The 22,423-nt window shown below is 43.4% G+C and overlaps 1 protein-coding gene across 4 annotated transcripts in view; it reads right to left on the reverse strand.

The window, feature by feature from the left end:
- Positions 1–22,423, reverse strand: part of LOC124001222 (beta/gamma crystallin domain-containing protein 1-like) — a 63,196-nt gene that overhangs the window by 21,626 nt on the left and 19,147 nt on the right. For 2 of the 4 annotated variants that reach the window (XR_006832753.1, XM_046307851.1), the window contains exons 2-11: positions 19,898–20,021; positions 12,395–13,923; positions 10,282–11,438; positions 7,374–10,006; positions 6,510–6,548; positions 6,090–6,208; positions 5,354–5,668; positions 3,931–4,057; positions 3,764–3,799; positions 1,426–1,616 (exon numbers count right to left, since the gene is read on the reverse strand). Coding sequence is in view for 2 of the 4 variants with exons in the window: in XM_046307851.1 (XP_046163807.1) it covers positions 1,426–1,616; positions 3,764–3,799; positions 3,931–4,057; positions 5,354–5,668; positions 6,090–6,208; positions 6,510–6,548; positions 7,374–10,006; positions 10,282–11,438; positions 12,395–13,923; positions 19,898–20,021 (6,270 nt within the window). In the remaining 2 variants the exon portion in view is untranslated. Of the gene's footprint in view, positions 1–1,425; positions 1,617–3,763; positions 3,800–3,930; positions 4,058–5,353; positions 5,669–6,089; positions 6,209–6,509; positions 6,549–7,373; positions 10,007–10,281; positions 11,439–12,394; positions 13,924–16,371; positions 16,612–19,897; positions 20,022–22,423 lie in introns of those variants that run through there. The other 2 variants (XM_046307852.1, XR_006832754.1) reach the window with 2 other exon arrangements.

The following is a 22,423-nucleotide window of genomic DNA, read 5'->3' on the forward strand; positions in this document are numbered from 1 at the left end:
TTGATTCTAAACAACGTTTACCAAGTTTCAGTCGATATTATGGAGTTAATTTGGAAAAAAGTTTGATGTTTGATGACTGATTTTTCTTTTTTTTTGGTAGCCAAACATGACGCAGAAAACGGAGCGATTTCTCCTGCACAAATTATCTTTCAGGAAAAACTGAACATTTGCTATCTAACTGAGAGTCTCCTCATTGAAAACATCCAAAGTTCTTCAAAGGTAAATTATTTTATTTGAATGCTTTTCTGGTTTTTGTGAAAATGTTGCCTGCTCAATGCTAACGCTAAATGCTACGCTAGCTATCAATAGCTATCAATACTGTTACACAAATGCTTGTTTTGCTATGGTTGAGAAGCATATTTTTAAAAATCTGAGATGACAGTGTTGTTAACAAAAGGCTAAGCTTGAGAGCTAGCATATTGATTTCATTTCATTTGCGATTTACATGAATAGTTAACGTTGTGTTATGCTAATGAGCTTGCGGATAGATTTACACAATCCTGGATACAGGTTTTTTTAGTAGCGATTTCTCCTAAACAAATAATCTTTCAGGAAAAACTGAACATTTGCTATCTAACTGAGAGTCTCCTCATTGAAAACATCCGAAGTTCTTCAAAGGTAAATGATTTTATTTGAATGCTTTTCTGGTTTTTGTGAAAATGTTGCCTGCTGAATGCTAACGCTAAATGCTATGCTAACTATCAATGCTGTTACACAAATGCTTGTTTTGCTATGGTTGAGAAGCATATTTTTGAAAATCTGAGATGACAGTGTTGTTAACAAAAGGCTAAGCTTGAGAGCTAGCATATTGATTTAATTTCATTGGCGATTTTCATGAATAGTTAACGTTGCGTTATGGTAATGGACTTGAGGCTGTAGTCACGATCCGGGCTGGCTCGACGCAAGAAGTTAAGGAGAAGTCTATCTTTAATTCTGTGAATAACAGTTGTATCTTTTATCAATGTTTATTATGAGTATTATGTTTATTATGAGTATTTCTGCAACATCACCGGATGTTTTGGAATCAAAACATTACTGCACGTAATGCGCCAATGTAAACTGAGATTTTTGGATATAAATATGCACATTATCGAACAAAACATACATGTATTGTGTAACATGATGTCCTATGAGTGTCATCTGATGAAGATCAAAGGTTAGTGATTAATTTTATCTATATTTCTGCTTTTTGCTTTTTTATTTATTATTTCTGCTATACTCCTATCTTTGGCTGGAAAAATAGCTGTGTGTTTTTTTACTTGGCTATGACCTAACATAATTATATGTTGTGCTTCCGCTAGCGGAACCCCTGCCCTAGAAAGGTTAATCTGTGTTATGGCAGGTCAATATGGGCAGAGGAGGGGTCATTTCATTATAATACTATTCCCTGCTGCATGTCAGCTGAGATCAATCACAAGTACTTACAGTCCACGAATGATCTTGATGGATCCCACAGAACACAAAGTCTTCCTTCTGACTGGATTACCTTCTGCCTCCTCCTCCACCACCTCCTCCACACGCCCCTCTTTCTCCTCTCCTCCCTCTCTGAAGTCATACACATCATCGTCAATCTCCACACACTCGCCCTCGAAGCACGGCCTCTCGTACACCAGAGCCTGAAGGAGAGAGAAGGGGTTAAAGATGAGGCTGATGTGCTGAGGTGGGCAAAGTGATCTTGTCCATACCTGTCAACATCCCAGGGATGCATGCTCTTCATACCACAGATTCCACCCCCCTAGGCCCTGTACCTCTGGACAGAACATTTCACAACTGCCCGTCTGACAGTGCAATATTGAGCCCAGAGGGCTAGGTGGTACTTTTCCTAAACCATCAATTAATTGTTTATTTTAATGGTTGAACAAATTTTCAGCAGATATTGAGCCAAACTGCTACATTATTAGCCCCTTGAAACCTATGAAATGCGCTTGCATATTTCTACATTTTAGACCTCATCTGGTCTGCCAGAATGTCCTAAACAAACAGCTCTACTGGCAACCACAGCCCAGCATGCAGAGACAACACACTTTTGTGCTATGTGCCCATAGAGCTGCCGGGGCACACATAGTTTTCTCACTAGTCACTAGTCAATCCACGTGAATCAACAGGCCTGTTGGTCTGTTTCACAATTAACAGATTTTATAAGACAGAGAACATAGGTTGACAGCTGTGCTAATAATAATAATATGTGGTCCCATCATATCACAGCTAGTCTTCAGCCATGTCACCAGAAAAAAGCCAAGCATTTGGATATTATGAGGTTTTGTGGTAAGAGGCGATTGCAGTTGTTAAAAGTTCCCACTGTCATTCACAGACTGTTTAAAAAAAATTATCCTTAAAACTTCTTGTGGCTAGGGGTTCCGCTAGCTGAATCTTTTTTTAAAAATAGAAATATAGAACTTTCATACATTCACAAGTGCAATACACCAAATTAAAGCTTAACTTCTTGTTAATCTACCAATCGTGTCCAATTTCAAAAAGGCTTTACAGCGAAAGCACAACATATGATTATATTAGGTCAGAGGCCTGGTCACAAAAACACATACTGTACATCCATTTTCCAGCTAAAGAGAGGAGTCACAAAAAGCAGAAATAGAGATCAAATGAATCACTAACCTTTGATGATCTTCATCGGATGGCACTCATAGGACTTCATGTTACACAATACATGTATGTTTTGCTCGATATAGTGCATATTTATATCCAAAAATCTCAGTTTACATTGGCGGGTTACGTTCAGTAATGTTTTGCTTCCAAAACATCTGGTGATTTTGCAGAGCCACATCAATTTACAGAAATAGTCATCATAAACTTTAATATAAGATACAAGTGTTATGCACAGAATTAGAGATATACTTCTCCTTAATGCAACCGCTGTGTCAGATTTTAAAAAAAACTTTAAGGAAAAAGCAAACCATGCAATAATCTGAGTACACCGCTCAGACAACAAAACAAGCCATACAGATATCCGTCATGTTGGAGTCAACAGAAGTCAGAAAGAGCGTTATAAATATTCACATACCTTTGATGATCTTCATCAGAATGCACTCCCAGGAATCCCAGTTCCACAATAAATGTTTGATTTGTTCAATAAAGTCCATCATTTACGTCCAAATACCTCCTTTTGTTAGCGCGTTCAGTTCACAAATCCAAACTCACGACGCGCGGGCAAGTCCAGGTGAAAGTTCAGAAGAAAAGTCATATTACAGTTCTTAGAAACATATCAAACGATGTATAGAATCAATCTTTAGGATGTTTTTATGATAAGTCTTCAATAATATTCCAACCGGAGAATTCCTTTGTCTGTAGAAATGCAATGGAACAGAGCTAACTCTCACGTGAGCGTGCATGATCAGCTCATGCCCCTCTGGCAGACCTCTGACTTATTCAGCTACCATACCCCCCTCCTTCACAGTAGAAGCATAGACACTGTATATTCGATAGGCAATGAGTTGAAAAACTACAAACCTCAGATTTCCCACTTCCTGGTTGGACTTTTCTCAGGTTTCCGCCTGCCATATGAGTTCTGTTATAGTCACAGACATCATTCAAACAGTTCTAGAAACTTCAGAGTGTTTTCCATCCAAATGTACTAATAATATGCATATATTAGCAACTGGGCCTGAGTAGCAGGCAGTTTACTCTGGGAACACTTTTCATCCAAACATGAAAATGCTATCCCAAACAGGTTTTAAACATTGATGTAAATATGAATGGTCATAGGAATAGCTATAAAAACAGGATAATTCAAAGAGGGGAAGCATACCTTTACTTCATTAGGATGCTCCACCTTTATCCCACCCTGTAAGAGATGGAAAACCACACAGGCCTTTAGCATCATGGAGATAAAACAGTAGAATACACAGTAGAATACACAGTAAGGGGACAGTGTTTTTTAAAAAGATAATTAAGAATGACATAATGATCCAGTACCATTTTGAGTGTTTTCAGCGATCCGATGAAGGGCTGAGGGAATGCCCAGGCCTCTGGACAGGGGTACTCGCCCGCCTCTAACACCGATAAGAGACCCCCAAACCCTGGGTCACCATACACCAGCCAGCTATGGGATAGCAAACAAGGGCCACACACAAACAAAGATTAAACACTTGTACAAGACACTAAATCACACCCTTGTTCTTCAGCTGTCATGTAAATATTAACTTTAAAACACATCCAAATATGATTTCAGGCCATTAGCACTATGATTCGCCAACACACCTAAGACAGACAGACATGAGCAGATTCACTAAACTACATACAAAATAATCAACATACACCGTTAGCAACGTTTTTTCTATCTAGAACCTAAGAGTTATTCGGCTGTTCCCATTTGATAAACCTTTGAAGAACCCTTTTCGGTTCCAGGTAGAACCCCTTTGGGTTCCATTTAGAACCCTTCCACAGAGGGATCTAAATGGAACTCAAAAATGTTCTACCTGTAACCAAAAAGGGTTCTCCTATGGGGACAGTCGAAGACCCTTTTGGAACCCTTTTTTGGAACCCTTTTTTTCTAAGAGTGTAGCAGCACCAAGGTACTGTCTACAAAAAACAACAACATGTTTGTGACTGAGATAACATCTCCTAACAGCAAATGATGTCATTCCAACAAGCACATGCAGGCCAGCCTGAATTCCAATGAGAAAAGTGAAGAAAGATCAGCCTCCATGGCAAGAGTTGCAAAAAAACCGCATACACACTATAGTGAGTGAAAATGCTCAATTATAGTTTGCACGCCATTTCTTTTTAAAATTTTAAAACGTTTTTTTTAACCTGTTTTTCATGGTATCCAATTGTTTTAGTAGCTACTATCTTGTCTCATCGTTACAACTCCCATACGGGCTCAGGAGAGACGAAGGTTGAAAGTCATGCGTCCTCCGATACACAACCCAACCAAGCCGCACTGCTTCTTAACGCAGCGAGCATCCAACTCGGAAGCCAGCCGCACCAATGTGTCGGAGGAAACACTGTGCACCTGGCAACCTTGGTTAGCGTGCACTGCGCCTGGCCGGCCACAGTAGATGAGCGAAGAGACAAGGATATCCCTACCGGCCAAGCCCTCCCTAACCCAGATGACGCTAGGCCAATTCTGCCTCGCCCCACAGACCTCCCAGTCGCGGCCGGTTGCGACAGAGCCTGGGCACGAACTCAGGGTCTTTGGTGGCACAGCTGGCACTACAGTACAGCACCCTTAACCACTGTGCCACCCGGAGGGCCTGTATCATCCATCTCAACACGCTTTTGAACATTAGCAAGCCTGCTGGGGCAAGTATAGTATATTGAATTGAATTTAATAATGAAGCAAATTCTTTGCTAAGATTTGAACCTACAACCTTGTTAGAATGAAGGTAGAACTTACACTCCAGAGTGGACCTTGATGGAGCCGGTGTTCTGTATGTTCCCATAAGAGCAGATCTCAATAGTGTCGTCGCAGAAGGATGTCATTCTCCCCAGACCATTCACTTCAGTGAACAGGTCAATCCGAGGTAGACTGTAGTCCCTCACTGCCAGGCGGATAGATCCGATGACCATGGGTGAGGTTGGCACAGGCAGACCCATGTGATCCAGTGCCCCTGGTGTCACCTCCTCTGCCCACACGTTGACCAGCTCCATGGGCCCCTCCTCCAGGGCGATGGTCCGCCCCTGGAACCTTGGCTTCTCATACAGCAGCCAGCTACAGGGACAGGATGTGATGACACACTGAGAGACATGTTCCCAACAGTCACAAAATATTGAGTTGCTGTCATGCGTCTTTAACATGAGACATTAATCAATTAATAATGTAATAGAGGATTGTGACAAGTTAAAAATTGAAGATTTGTATGAAATAAAGCATTAATTTATGGAATACAGAGTGAGGGAATGAGGAATGAAGTTTGTCCCCAACAAACGATTGTCATTAGTTACCACAGCCACAAAGTCATAGCCTATTTCTACAATTTACCTTCTTAAAATGTTATTTTAAACCTAACCTTAACCACAGTACTAACCTTCTGCCTAACCTTAAAATTAAGACCAAAAAGCAACAACCAAAAATGTACGATATAGACAATTCTTACTTTGTAACCGGTGACAATCACAACAAATAGTCTTACCATCCCCTGATGACCCTGACTGAGATGACAGGAGACAGCTTCATCATGGAGGCATCCTCTACGTCCCCAAACACCTCGTAGGCCTCTCCTTCAAACTGAGCCTGCTCATGGAGCACTATCTATAACAGGATGTAGAGATTTACAGTAAGTACATCTCATGGTCATTACAACACGTGACACTTGGTGATTGTATCTTTGTCACTTGCAATTTCTGACACAATAGACTGAGTTGAATACTGCAGGCGTTTTATGAAATATCTTTCCAGATAATCACCATAAAATATCAAAAGTATATGAGAATAAATAATATAGAACTCCCCAACACACAACTAGTTGTAAACCTTGCATCATATCGTGTTACTATAAAACACGGTGGACGGTGGATGCAGTATTTTGTTTTGAATGTAAAGTCAATCGTACCTTCCCGGGCCGTTTGTGGAACCCTCTCACTTCTGGAATCTGAAAAGGAAAAGAAAGAACGCTGACTTTCATTTTCCTCTGAGTATCCTGTGTATTTCCTGTACTCACGGCAGAACATACATTTGCCAGCTTAAAAACATCAATAGTTAGCAGCCTACATGCCATGTACTGTACATTAGCGTGTAAGAGCAAACCAACATCGGTCTACACACGCTGGGCAGAAAGTAAAATGGCAGTCATGTAAGCAAAACAACGTGAGAGAAGTAGGCTTATTTGCATGTTTGTGTGCCTGGTCTGAGCATTAAAATGTATGTACAAAATGGAGTGGTTCTGGCGAAGGCATATATAAACGTTTATTGAGGTATGCCTCTTCTTGTCTTTACTTGCAAACAATTCATGACTTGTTTCTCAGAGCCATAACTTGTAAACATCTTATTGTATTTCAACATTCCAAAATACAAAGCTGGACCTGATTTGATTAAGTGACGTGTTGCCATGGAGATACTTTAGATGCCTGTACAAAGTGAACAGGATCTGAAGTATCTGCTCAGCCCATTAAACAATGCCCTGCAGGTCAGAACTCATTTAGTTGTAAAACTGAATCCTCTGTTTCCAGAAGCAAAGCAGTACTGAGAGAATATGAGAGACTCGGGCAGGTAGAGACAACCATAGTTATGTCTCAATCATGCAATTTTAGTCTCTATGGAAAAAAAACAACGTATTTCTCAATCTAGTACAAAGTACCCGTCTATAGAGATTTTAGATGGATAAATAAAATAACATAGATACATACAGTACAGTAATGATGCAAAACCCCAAACTGTCAGTTGGCTTCATGCAGTCTTGTCTGAGACTCTTTCTTACCTTAGGGTTGGCTGCAGGAAGACCATTCAGAGGGGCCTGTGGGATGTGGTTGGTGGCTGGATGAAGTCCTAAGGTAAGTCCCTTTAGTCCAGTACCGTGACCTAAGCCCATTACAGGGCTAGCCATTGTACTCTGTGTAGCACTACTCTGTGAGGATCCTTTGTCTGTCCTGAGATACTGCTCCAGGGGATCTGGCAGCTTTAGCTCAGTGAACAAAGGGAGAGGAGGAGGTGAGGAAGGACTGATTATTGACTCACCAGTTGCAACCACACCCATACTCAGGGCCGGATTCATACTTCTCCAACCCTCCCTTTCTGGCACTGTGCCCTGGGTGGTAGGAGAGGGAGGAGCACCATTAGAGACTGAGGAGGAAGGATCCCCTTTGTTCCTTCTGGAAGTCCTGGGGGAGCTCAATAGGTTGGAGAGTAGGGACATCCTTCCTAGCCGTGACGTGAGCTGACCAGTTTCTTCCCCTTGCTCCTCTTTCTTCTCTACTTCCCTCTTCCCCTCTACTTCAATGTTCACCTCTCCATCTTTCCCATCTGTTTGACACCCTGGTTTTCTCCGGGCTCTAGATGGAGACTGGAGGGCTTTGAAGAGAAGGCTGTCCTCTGCATTAGCCCTTCTTGGCTGCGTCTTCTCCTCCCTGGCCTGTTTCTTTATCAACATGGCCGGGGTTTCTTCATCCTTGGTCCTCTTTTTCAGGCCAAACTGGAAGCCATCAGCGTCAAAAGGGTTCTCGAAGCGGTCCTCCTTGATGGCAGGCAGGGCAAAGGGGGGCGAGGAGGTCTTGGCATGGTCGTGGTGCCTCTTGGGGGGCAGGGGAAAGGGGGTGCCCAGTTCCTTAATGCTCCTGATGAAGTCATCCACGTTGTCAATCTCAGCCAGACTCTCATCCTCGCTGGCTGAACAGTCTAGCCTTCTCTTCGTCTCCCTCTTCTGCTCCTGTTTTGAGCCGCGCTCCACGTTCAGCCAGCTGGACGGAGATTCCTGTTTCAGAGGGAGAGGTTTAGGGGGAGAGGGGAGCTTCAGAGAAGTTGGCAGCTGAAAAGGCAGCTCAGCCTTGGGGTTTGCTTTTGTCGTTTTAGGGGGTTCTTTGAGGAGCAAGACCTTCTCCTGAGCTTTTGTTCTTATAGATTTTGAGTCCTGTTTTGTGTCTAATATCTTAGTCGCTCCTTCGTTGGGTCTTTCTTCTTGTTTTGTCACTTTCTCCTTCTGATCTTTTGTAGTTATGGTCTTTGATTCCTGTTTTGCATCCATCTTAGTAACTGTGCTCTTAGTTGCCGCCTCACCCAGTTTGTCCTCTTTGTTTTCTTTGTGTGGCCCGCTATGTGCATCTGCCAAATTCTGTGTCAGTGAAGGAAGCTCTTTGTTCAGTTGGACCTCACCATTTTTAATTGGTTTCAGAACAATCACAGGCTCTGTTATGATGTCGGAGACCTTCACTGGCTCTCCCCCCTTCTGTACTTCAGTCTCTTTCCCAGACACTATGGATATATCAGAAACTATGCCATTACGAATAGGTACTATATCGGGGGTTTGAGCATTAGCTAGTTTCTTAGATTTTTCCTCTGATCCAAAGATGGGTGACTGTGTTGCCGTATCTTGACTCTCTATTCTTTCAACCACAGTGGAGGCGTTTTTGGGTGAGCTATCCGTTGCTACATCCAGGCCATGTTCCACAGGCTGATTCGTATTGGATATCCCTTCCCCAGCACTAAGTATGAGCTTCTCTGAAGCTGTAGAAGTATTTTCATTGCACTCATTACTTTTCTGATTAGCTTGGTTCTCAGTGTCAGTATGAATGTGGTCAGTCAATTCAGGCTTGGTTGATGTATATATCACTTCCTCATGGGTAGGTGTGCTTGAGGCAGACACAATGAGGCTTGGTTCAGTTGGGCGTTTCTCCAGGACTACACTTGGGCTTACAGGACCCATCTGCTGCAGTGGTGTATTGGTTAAGGCTTCCACATAGTTGTGGTCACTCTCTGTCTTGGATGAGAGACCTGGGTATGATTTGGTTTGTTGTTCCTTTGTAATACAGGTAGTTTTGACTGATATCGATTTTTTTTGTCCATTTTCAGATATTTTATCCATTTTTGTTTCAGGTGTACTACTACTGCTCCTGTCCTCTAGTGATTTCTTTGTTCCAGTGACTGCTGGTTCATCTGTTTGATCATTTACAAACAGTTGCTGGTGTGTTGCTGGTGTGGTTTGTTGATCATCTATTTGAGAGTCATCTGTGACCAGTGACACATGATCTTGTATGGATTTAGATTGTGTTTCAGAGTTCATAGTTTGCTCATATTTCTTGAGGGGTTTGCTGGGTTTGCCTTTAGGGGGAGTTACATGACGGAACATTGCACGCTTGCTAGCCACAGTCACAGAATCACTTGGATCTTTCACTGGACTTTTCAAACTCAGTGGTGAAGCCTTCCCAGAATCATCAGCAGTCATGTCCATGGTGGGAGATGTGATGTTACTCTTCTTCTTAAGTCCAAGGGAGGCGGGTTTCTCTGGCTTGGTTGGTAACAGTGAGGGAGGGGTGGGTGTGTCCCCGTCATCACGGGGGGTGCTCTTATTGGAGGCCTGTTGGGGCAGGTTTGTTTGCAAAGGGCAGGGCAGCTTGCTTCCTGTTGGTGATACAATAGTTAGTCAGACAGTTAGTATAGCAGTTTGTTGGTTAGTTTTCATAATGCATTGCAAAATGAGAGCTATCCCTTTCTCTTAAATATGTGACGTCTACAATTCCTCTTGTCCATCAAAGAAATTAAACCATTGGATAATTTTGAAACATTACCACCACTAAACACATAACTAAAACGTGTTAGCTAGACAGGGGCTATGAATAAGCAGACAGAATCTTATCAATATCCCATGTTCAAAATCCATGACAAGTTTGTCTTACCCTTCTCAGGTTCAGTGGTCATTGTCTCATCTGGGGGCATTTCCTCTGGGCTGGGAAGCTCCTGCTGCTTTGGGCTGGTTGGTGTGGAAGGTCTACTATTGACAGCTGATGCTCTCTCAGTGGTCTTGGTAGTTTTACTCCCTGTGTCGCTGGTTTGGAGTTTGCCATCTTTCATCTTCCTGACCAGAGACAAATAGTTGTCAGGGGCTTTGGGTAACCGGCTCTTTGGTATCATGCTGCTGTTGGTGCTGTCTGGGCGTGTGGGAGCCTGCTTTTTGACATCTTTGGGTTCACTTGTTTTGGCTATGTCAGTGTTGTTGTCCTCAGGGTCTTTTTCCATCCCATTGGATAGGTTTACCTTATCTGAGTTCACAGGTGACATGACTGGTACTTTAGTAGGTGATGCCTCTTCTGGCGTAACAGGCCCTGGAGTTGGTTTCCCCCCTGAACCCACTTCATTCACCTCCTCGGTGATAGGCTTTTTGTCTGTTTTAATCATTAAATGTTTAGGTTTAGGGGTCTTCTGGGGTTTGGAACCAAGCACAGGTAGAGACACAGCCAATGAAACATCAACCACTGAGGTTGTGCCTGGTGATAGTGGAGGTTTTGATATAGCTTCTGTCTGTGACTTTTTGGGAATTTTCGACTTGGGGCTATCGGTGACCTCTGTTTTTCCTGCGGTGGGTTGATCCTTTAACGTAGGTGACATAACCTTTGTTTTCTCACTGCCATCTTTTGGTGTCATTTGTGATGGAGCCCTACTAGAAATCCCTGCCTTTCCACCATCTTTGAGACCCTTTCCCTTAGCCATGCCCAGGACAGCTTTGGACTTGGGTCCAACCGGAGGAGGGGGACACTTTGACCGACTGGCTACATTGCCTACTTTGTCACCTGGTTTAAATGGGGTGACCTGGGTCGTCACCTGACATCTAACCCTTGAATCTCCTGTGTTGGGCTGTGTTTTACGTCCTGGCATAGTTGTGGTTGGAGAGGCCTCATCCAGCTCTGGGGTTGGGGACGTTGGGGAACTGTCAACAGCCATGGTGTCATGGTGTCTTCGATCAGAGTCTGTATCCTTGGTTATCTCCCCAGCAGTGATGATACAGTCATTGTTTGGTTCCTTGAGGTCTACATAAACCTTTTGAGGGCTTGGCGAGCTGTTTAGAGAAGAGAGAAAATGTGTGATTAACTTTGAGGACAGGAGGGTAAAATAATTTAGTGTGCAGAACAAACTTGTCACCACAAACAGGTGTTGTAACTACATTGATAGGGTACTTCATTTATACCAACCATTATAAAACCAAATAAACATGTTATTCGGATAAGGAAAAACAGCCTTTAGCAATATGTGCAAAGTGAACCTGAAATAAATCTTTCTGCACTGAGTAGCTTGACCAACTGCTCTCACTTAAAACTTCCAGCAGTGCAGAACATCTCCTCAGGTATCAGTAGAACAATACATCCATGAAGAGTCTTGGATGAATTCCAAGCATTTTAATCTAAAAAACAGGCTACATCACATTAATATGATACAACAAGAAGCATGCCTTGTGGCAGTACTATGCCTGAAAGATACGTGGATATCAGAATGGTGTGCCTTACTTTTGTCAGACTTGTACTGAGTCTACTCATTAAACCCTTTAGTCAAACAACGTGACTAGTTGCTTCTGCCATTAGTCATCATTCAAGATGGAAATAAAACATGGAGTAAAGCTCCATTTTGATTGAAATAAAACAGTTCATTTGAACAACTGACTTAACAATGTAAGGTAGTGTACTGACTGGGTTGTAAAGTGCACACTGTATTTTGTGACAATGACATAGGAAGATACAGTATGGTTGCATAGTTGATGACCTGTAGTAGTACGATCAGTAATCATGTAGTCCAAGTAAAGTATACATTAAGTAATGTGACATTTTAATGACGCAGGACTTTTTCAGCTGTACTAAGAACTGCTGTTATTGTTCTCCTCTGGTACAAATAGGCACAGCTCAGGTGTTTTTTTTCTTTCTCTCACTAACCTTTCAATCACTCTCTCAATCTCTCTTTCTCACTTTAGGATCAAAGCACTCTTTAAAAAGACCAAAGAAAATGTCAAGTAAAGATACTCACAGTTTCACCTCTGACTTCTGAGGAATCTTTGAAGCCAAGTCTGCCATGTCATTATTTTCTAGCTCTGTTTTTGTCTGCTCGTCCCCGTCAAAACTGTGCTCAGGGCTCACATACACCTTCTTAGGGAAAAGCTTCTCACTGCGGGACAGTTTCACACTCCTGCGCTTTTCCTCTTTGCTCAGGGCCATCTGGTACTCTCGAGGGGTGCTGCTCTCTGAGTCTGTGCCTGGACTGTTCACCTCTGGCTGGGCTTTGTTTGTTGTTTTAGACTCCTTGGAGGCTGGCGCTGTAGATACAGCCAGCTTTGGCTTTGGCTCTCTGCCACTGGCCTCTGCTGCTGATACTGCTGAAGGAGTTAGAGTGGCCAGGACACCTGCAGTATCAGGGTACTCAACAGGGGCCACAGTCATAGGTATGGCCAGGACTGAATGTGAATTTACACTTTTCCTCTTCCCCTTCCTCTCCCCCTCCTCTTCTCCCAGGTGTGTTTCCACCCACAAGGCTTTGTGTAGCTTCACTGGTGAATCCTGCGTCGTCCCCTCCTCTCCCCCATGTAACGTGGTCTGTGTGGGGGGAGCTGTTTCAGGCGAGCTGCTGCTGGTGGATTTCAGAGCCCTCCTCCTGTTTTTCTTCCCCATGGCTGGGCTGTCCTTCCCCTCCTCCCCCTCTGGTTGGGGATCTGAGGAGGACGGGGTGTGTGACTGAGAGCCTACAGTCACTCCCACCAGGTAACTCCCCTTCCCTCCAACAGATGTTTTCAGGGAGGTCTTTTTAGACTCTGTGACCAGAGAGGTGAAGTCAGCCTTAAGGTGAGATTGGGAGAGCTCAAACGACCTGAGGGTGTTTTGGACCACTGGGCTGCCTCCTCCAGACCCCTCTCTGTCTTTCACAGTGGTTTGTTCCAGATGTACCTGCAGCCTCCTGCTCGCCTCTCCCACTACGTCCTCAGTGGGGCTGAGCCCTGGGACTTGGTCTGCTCCGGAGGACGAGTTCGTGGGAGTCAGATTCCAGTAATTCCTGTTGGCCTCTCCGTCTGCCTCTGCCTCTGCCTCGGCCCGGCTCGCCCTGCACACCTGCATCTCCCTCACGCTGCCACGACCGCTGCTGTCGCTGCCTGCAAACAAAAGGTCCCCTCTGTCCACCACCACCAGAGAGGCTAGGCTGGAGGTACCAGGGCTGGAGCTGGTACTGAACACCGATCCCTCCTCCTGGAGCTCTGACAAACTTCCTTGCACTGGCCCAGCTCCGGCTTCCACTACCTCCCCCTCTCTCCGGGTGGTGGTGGGGGTCTTTTGCCAGTCTTCCTGTGGAGGTTGGTGGGGGGAGAGAGGAGAACCAGGGGACTGAGGGGAGATGGGAGAACCAGGGGACTGGGGGAAGACAGGAGAACCAGGGGACTGGGGGGAGCCTGGAGAGCCAGGACCAAGCCAGGATCCATCCTCTGAGTCTGCTGAGAGTGAACCGCTCCGGCTCTTCTTCTTCTTTATGGAAAAAAAACTGCCGATGCGGTTCAACACTCTGTCTGAGCTCTTGGAGGAGACAGAGAAAAAAAACAGAAAGATAAATACCCAGATGGAGAACAGACACACCTGTTGTTTTTGGCACAGCTGTACAAATAACCACAGACGTTAGTTCCCCTCTCGCTTTTTTTTGTCCTTGATATAAAGCTGGGTTCTCCAACCCTATTCCTGGAGAGCCACCGTCCAGTAGGTTTTTGCTCCAACCCTTATCTAGCACACCTGATTGTAATAATTATCTGGTTGAATATCTGAATCAGGTTAGTTACAACTGGGGTTTGAACGAAAACTTACAGGGGGTTAGCGCTCCAGGAACAGGTTTTTAGAGAGCCCTGATATGAGGTGTGCTCAATGATGTAGTACATTTACATAGAATAGATGAATTCTCTGATTAACGCATTAACCTTAAATCCTTAACATCAACTATTACCTCTAAGATTCCGTAAATATTCGATCACAATTTATTTGGATAGTTCTTCTGTAGATGCTATACAGATGGTCATACTATCAACAAATTATCAGATAATCAACTGACTATCTATTGATAAACAACTGCCTGCTAAGGTTACGGTTAAGGCAAGGTTTAGAATAAGGGTAAGGGTTAAGATTCGGGATAGTGTTAGGGTAAGGCTTAAGTTTAGGGTTAGGATAAGGGTTAGTGTTAGGGTTAAATTTGTAGGTAGTAAGTTGAAATGTTACTGATAGTCTATAGTATATAGCATTCTTGTCAAAATCAAACAGGCCAAGCTGAATGGTATAGATCAGTGTTTCCCAACTTTGGTCCTCAAGTACCCCCCAACAGCACACATTTTTGTTGTAGCCCTGGACAAAACCACCTGATTCAACTTGTCAAGTACTTGATGATTAGTTGACAAGTAGTCAAGTAGTAATCAGGTGTGCTTGTCCAGATTTGGGAAACACTGGTGTAGATGTATCTTTGGTAACAGCCAAGTAGGGAGATGATCAGGCTTCTACAGCACCTGGGCAATGACCATAGAGATCCTATTAAAGTAATTTTCTAATGGCTAATTCTATGGTATTGACAACATTAGGCAGACCTCGGGAGACTGAAAAGATTTGTCGTGGGTCCTCAGATCCTCAAAAGGATCTACAGCTGCACCACCGAGAGCATCCTGGTGGATTGCATCACTGCCTGGTGTGGCAACTGCTCGGTCTCCGACCGCAAGGCACTACAAGGGGTAGTGCGACACGGCCCAGTAATCACTGGGGACAAGCTTCCTGCCATCCAGGACGTCTATACCAGGTTTTGTCAGAGGAAGAATCTAAAAATGTTCAAATACTCTAGCCACCCTAGTCATAGACTGTTCTCTCTGCTACCACACGGCAAGCGATAATACTGGAGCGCCAAGTCTAGGTCCAAGAGGCTTCTAAACAGCTTCTACCCTCAAGCCATAAGACTCCTGAACATCTAATCAAATGGCTACCCAGACTATTTGCGTTGACCCCCCCTCCCCTTCTTTTACACTGCTGCTACTCTCTGTTGTTATCATCTATGCATAGCCACTTTAATAACTCTACCTACATGTACATATTACCTCAGCTAACCGGTGCCCTCGGACATTGACTCTGTATCGGTACCCCCTGTATATAGTCTCGCTATTGTTATTTCACTGCTGCTCTTTAATTACTTGTTACTTTTATTTCGTATTCTTATCTGTACTTTTTTAAACTGCATTGTTGGTTAGGGGCTTGTAGTAATCATTTCACTGTAAGGTGAAACACCTGTTGTATTCGGCGCATGTGACAAATAAAATTTCCCACAAGTCAGTATCGACAGGTTTTGAATCCCAATGCCGGACAGGTCGAATGAGAACCAACGAGGAATGTGAGGATCACCAAATAATACTAGTTTTCTATAAGATCTATTGGATTACTTACCATACCTAGAAATAAACACAACAATGTATGTCCATGTCTTATTCAATTTAGACAGTGGGTATCATAAATATTCACCCCCTTGGATTTTTTTCGCATTTTGTTGTTGTTACAAAGTGGGATTGAAATAGATTTAATTGTGATTTTTTTTGTCATTGATCTGCACAAAATACTCTATAATGTCAAAGTGAAAAGAAAGTTCTATCCAGCCATGACGCACACTGCCCATATGCGCATGGAACAAGACTGTCCCAATGTTCTTTTGTTGTCTGTATACTTTGTATTCTGTCATTTAATTTATTTTCATTGATTTAGCCAGGATAGTCTATTTAGCCAGGATAGTCACTGTTCTCCAGGGAGTCCAGGATCCATAGAATCAATACAAACATACACATCACATAAAGGCTGTCTAAACAAAAACATAGTATACACAGTAGCATACATACAAAAGCCCAGCACACTCTGTTTGTCTGTTTCCTACTATAGTACAAGGCTGGAAGAGTATACAGAACATCATAACTAAAGATAATACACACAAACACTTCAAATAAAACCGCTACATACCATTTTAGCGATACTTGCTGGATTTTAGCGTGTAGATTTATTTTCCTTACAGTCCCGGCATAATAACCATATCCTGCACCAATAGCAAATCAGGTGCAAAAAGTGAATGTTTATCAGCTCATAGCTTCCTGCTAAGCTGCTTGGTTGAAGATAACAATATACAATTACTAAGCTGGAATAAAAGTCAACGCCGCCAATTACAATAAGTGAACTGTCTAACTTTACAGACAGACAGAGAGACAGTGTGTGAGCGATATCCATGTGTATCTATATCTGTCTAGCACTGAGTAGACTTGTATCAAACAAACTAAGGTACATTGCTTCAGGGCATAATTCCACTTCTATCACAGGTGCAGCATAAAGGCTATTGTGAAAGAGCTTTCACATAAAAAAAACCCACATTAACTAATTATCCAATGAGAATGTATGGACACGGATGTCTGACTAACATCTCCACCCTTCTTCCCTCAATCAAACTGGGGCAAGTCAGTAGCCCCGGGACATCTTTATCAATATCATAATACAGTGGAAAAGACAGAGACAAGGAAAAAACACAATATGTACATTTGCGAATATTAGCTAATTGTTACATGATTCAGCAGTGTACAGTGTGAATGGTTCGACCAACTCTGACACACGAAAGGATGTACATTTTTGCCCTTTTGTGCCTATAACTGTCAGAAGTTGAGCGATCTGCTGTTGTTGTTTCATATGGACCTGTGCACATCCTTCCTTCAGTAGTACAAACAGACTCTGGATCTCGACAGGACTTTCACCTATTAAAAATCCTGTTGAAACAGAGCTGATTGTTCTTTTGTTTCCAAATGGCCTCAGACCTTTCAGGAAACACATGACAGGTACAGGCACAAACTTAGTGGTTATTGTGTTCAAGTTCATGTTCCAAATTGTATACCTAGCTTAGAAATACTTCATTTTTATGAATAAAATAAAAGATACAGGATCCTATTCTTTCTACTCCAGTAACCAAGTTTCCAGGGAAAACATCATTCTTCTTGAACGGATTAATGTACTCAATTACGTATTTGTGAAAGCCTGGATTGATATCAATAGAACATAGATAGTGAATCCTACCCCATTAATAATAATAATGAATAATAACTATAATATACAGTGCACATGTTGGACAACATGTTGGTCAAGTAGGTGTCAATGGAGAATAACACAGGAAGAAATCCTGTTACTGCAGGATTATTTTGCTGTGACAATATAGGTCAAATTAAGATACTGCATCTGTAGGTGGGCATATAATTTACCCTTCAACCCTAATGATTTGTATACAACTTTAAGGGGCTTCTGATAAATGTGTCTACATTTATCTTAATAACCCAAGGTTATTGAAGAAATTATCAATCACCATATTCTTATCGGCAGACTCAGTAGCCTCGGTTTTTCGGATGACTGCCTTGCCTGGTTCACCAATTACTTTGCAGACAGAATTCAGTGTGTCAAATCGGAGGGCATGCTGTCCGGTCCTCTGGCAGTCTCTATGGGGGTGCCACAGGGTTCAATTCTCGGGCCGACTCTTTTCTCTGTATATATCAATGATGTTGCTCTTGCTGCGGGCGATTCCCTGATCCACCTCTACGCAGACGACACCATTCTATATACTTTCGGCCCGTCATTGGACACTGTGCTATCTAACCTCCAAACGAGCTTCAATGCCATACAACACTCCTTCCGTGGCCTCCAACTGCTCTTAAACGCTAGTAAAACCAAATGCATGCTTTTCAATCGATCGCTGCCTGCACCCGCATGCCCGACTAGCATCACCACCCTGGATGGTTCCGACCTTGAATATAAGTACCTAGGTGTCTGGCTAGACTGCAAACTCTCCTTCCAGACTCATATCAAACATCTCCAATCGAAAATCAAATCAAGAGTCGGCTTTCTATTCCGCAACAAAGCCTCCTTCACTCACGCCGCCAAGCTTACCCTAGTAAAACTGACTATCCTACCGATCCTCGACTTCGGCAATGTCATCTACAAAATTGCTTCCAACACTCTACTCAGCAAACTGGATGCAGTTTATCACAGTGCCATCCGTTTTGTCACTAAAGCACCTTATACCACCCTCCACTGCGACTTGTATGCTCTAGTCGGCAGGCCCTCGCTACATATTCGTCGCCAGACCCACTGGCTCCAGGTCATCTACAAGTCCATGCTAGGTAAAGCTCCGCCTTATCTCAGCTCACTGGTCACGATGGCAACACCCATCCATAGCACGCGCTCCAGCAGGTGTATCTCACTGATCATCCCTAAAGCCAACACCTCATTCGGCCGCCTTTCGTTCCAGTACTCTGCTGCCTGTGACTGGAACGAATTGCAAAAATCGCTGAAGTTGGAGACTTTTATCTCCCTCACCAACTTCAAACATCAGCTATCTGAGCAGCTAACCGATCGCTGCAGCTGTACATAGTCTATTGGTAAATAGCCCACCCATTTTCACCTATCTCATCCCCACACTGTTTTTATTTATTTACTTTTCTGCTCTTTTGCACACCAATATCTCTACCTGTACATGACCATCTGATCATTTATCACTCCAGTGTTAATCTGCAAAATTGTAATTATTCGCCTACCTCCTCATGCCTTTTGCACACATTGTATATAGACTCCCTTTTTTTCTACTGTGTTATTGACTTGTTAATTGTTTACTCCATGTGTAACTCTGTGTTGTCTGTTCACACTGATATGCTTTGTCTTGGCCAGGTCGCAGTTGCAAATGAGAACTTGTTCTCAACTAGCCTACCTGGTTAAATAAAGGTGAAATAAAAATCAAATAAAAATATAGATCGGTATTCAAAACCTAAATGTTGCATAATACAAAGCTATAAACTGACGCAAACTTTTACTGAGGGGTCTCTCTGAAGAATCTGAACTGCTGTACTGTTTATGTACATCTCGCATATCAAAGGGTCTAATTAGCACCTACATCCTCAATAACACTTGATCGTGCAAATGGAGGGTCGAGGAGTGAGGAAGGGACTGGTTTGGGATTTACCTTACTTCTTTTCCACTCAGGGCCCTGCAAAGTGAGTCAATACTGCCCTCCTCTGCACACCTTATATATGACTGCACAGCCAGGCTCAGTGCAAGAAGAAGTGGCAAGCGGTAGTATGGAGTAAATGTCTCCAAGCAAAGGAACAGATTCTGTCACTGAAATTATGTTTAGTAATCGTTTTATGTTTAGTAACCGTTTTGATCAATATCAAGTGTGTTGCATATGAATCTATCCACTCTGAAAGTTCTCTCTTTTGACACTTGCAGAACAGAACTATGGTAAAAATGTATGGTACAGTATGTTTTGCTACGATGTATAGTATAGTCACATTTCATCATTACTCTTAGATGAGTCTGTCCTAAAATACTTTAGATTGGCCTCACAGAGGGTAAAGAGGGTGGGGTTTAAAAGTACAGTAATGCAAATACAGAACAGATATTTCCAGATGACTTCTCCACAACACAACAGAGGACTCCTATTGTAGTCTACTATATAGTGACATACCTTATTTCTGGACTTGTTGGGACTGAGGCTGTTGAAGGCTGACATGTCATAGCTGATCATGGAGGTAGCATCCCTGTCAGTCGTGGTGCTGTATTCTGTTTTCACGCTCCGTTGGTCAAAACTCCTGACGCACAGACAGACAGACAGACAGACAGACAGACAGACAGACAGACAGACAGACAGACAGACAGAGAGAGACAGAGAGACAGAGAGACAGAGAGAGAGAGAGGTACTGTTAGGCTTAGAGCAGGCTGCTGTTCTCACCCAGTAACCACTGATAAGATGCTGAAACTTGGTTTCTATCCCTCGCCCACTCTCGCAGTCTTTCCTTTGATTTAATCTCTTCTATCACGGTTTTAACCATTCAGCATTCAGGATTAGACCCACTTCCGGATTATAACATGTCCTTATCCTCTGGTCCACTTTCTCACACACACATTCACAAACCCCATGGCATGGCTAATTGTGCCACCCACGACCCATTCCACCTATATGTTGTTATCATATTAATGATGTATGGTCAGTCGTCGCCCATGACCACTTGACACACCGAAAGTAATTCAGCTGTAAGTACACATTTCTTAAACATCAACATCTCCAAGAACACAACCACAACGCTTCTGTTTCCTGTTTTAACTGTGACATCTGACACCCTCGTTGTGCTTTACATGACAGACTTGACGATTTATAGCAGAGAGAAATGGTACACTGGTCAGACGACACTCACCAACACAACTTATTCACAATTCACAACAGTGTGTGTGCAGTAGTTAGAATAACATTGTGCTTTCTGGGACACACATGTCAATAGGCTCTGGTCTGTTTTCAGGAGGTCATATCAAATCAAATGTTATTTGTCACAAACACATGGTTAGCAGCTGTTAATGCAAGTGAGGTAATAATAATAATAATAATATATGCCATTTAGCAGACGCTTTTATCCAAAGCGACTTACAGTCATGTGTGCATACATTCTACGTATGGGTGGTCCCGGGGATCGAACCCACTACCCTGGCGTTACAAGCGCCATGCTCTACCAACTGAGCTACAGTAGGACCACAAGTGAAGTGAAATGCTTGTGCTTCTAGTTCCGACAATGCAGTAATAACCAACGAGTAATCTAACCTAACAATTTCACAACAACTACCTTATACACACACAAGTGTAAAGGGATGAAGAATATGTACATAAAGTTATATGAATGAGTGATGGTACAGAACGGCATATGCAAGATGCAGTAGATGGCATCGAGTACAGTATATACATATGAGATGAGTAATGTAGGGTATGTAAACATTATATTAAGTGGCATTGATTAAAGTGGCTAGTGATACATTTTTTACATACATTTTTCCATTATTAAAGTGCCTGGAGTTGAGTCAGTATGTTTGCAGCAGCCACTCAATGTTAGTGGTGGCCGTTAACAGTCTGATGGCCTTGAGATAGAAGCTGTTTTTCAGTCTCTCGGTCCCTGGTTTGATGCACCTGTACTGACCTCACCTTCTGGATGATAGCGGGGTGAACAGGCAGTGGCTCGGGTGGTTGTTGTCCTTAATGATCTTTATGGCCTTCCTGTGACATCGGGTGGTGTAGGTGTCCTGGAGGGCAGGTAGTTTGCCCCCGGTGATGCGTTGTGCAGACCTCACTACCCTCTGGAGAGCCTTACGGTTGTGGGCGGAGCAGTTGCCGTACCAGGCGGTGATACAGCCCGACAAGATGCTCTCGATTGTGCATCTGTAAAAGTTTGTGAGTGCGTTTGGTGTCAAGCCGTATTTCTTCAGCCTCCTGAGGTTGAAGAGGTGCTGCTGCGCCTTCTTCACCACGCTGTCTGTGTGGGTGGACCAATTCAGTTTGTCCGTGATGTGTACGCCGGAGGAACTTAAAACTTACTACCCTCTCCACTACTGTCCCATCGATGTGGATAGGGGAGTGTTCTCTCTGCTGTTTCCTGAAGTCCACGATCATCTCCTATGTTTTGTTGACGTTGAGTGTGAGGTTATTTTCCTGACACCACACTCCGGCCCTCACGTCCTCTCTGTAGGCCGTCTCGTCGTTGTTGGTAATCAAGCCTACCACTGTAGTGTCGTCTGCTAACTTGATGATTGAGTTGGAGGCGTGCATGGCCACGCAGTCGTGGGTGAACAGGGAGTACAGGAGAGGGCTCAGAACGCACCCTTGTGGGGCCCCAGTGTTGAGGATCAGCGGGGTGGAGATGTTGTTACCTACCCTCACCACCTGGATGCAGCCCGTCAGAAAGTCCAGTACCCAGTTGCACAGGGCTGGGTCGAGACCCTTTCAGTTTAATAGTTGCTGTGGGTACAACATCACTGTACTCAAAGGGTTTTAAGTTGACTCTGTGTTGTCAATGGAAGCGGTTAGGCTAGCTCACACCCATTGTGCCTTCCCAATATAGTGAGCTATGAGAATCTCTCTTAGAATTCAGAATGGGAACCAGCATTCCATTGTTGATTCTGTTGATCAGTGGAGGCTGCGGAGTGGAGGACAGCTCAAACACATGAAAACCAT

The sequence above is a fragment of the Oncorhynchus gorbuscha genome, linkage group LG17 (assembly GCF_021184085.1).
Source record: "Oncorhynchus gorbuscha isolate QuinsamMale2020 ecotype Even-year linkage group LG17, OgorEven_v1.0, whole genome shotgun sequence".
In the NCBI taxonomy this organism is placed as follows: Eukaryota; Metazoa; Chordata; class Actinopteri; order Salmoniformes; family Salmonidae; genus Oncorhynchus; species Oncorhynchus gorbuscha.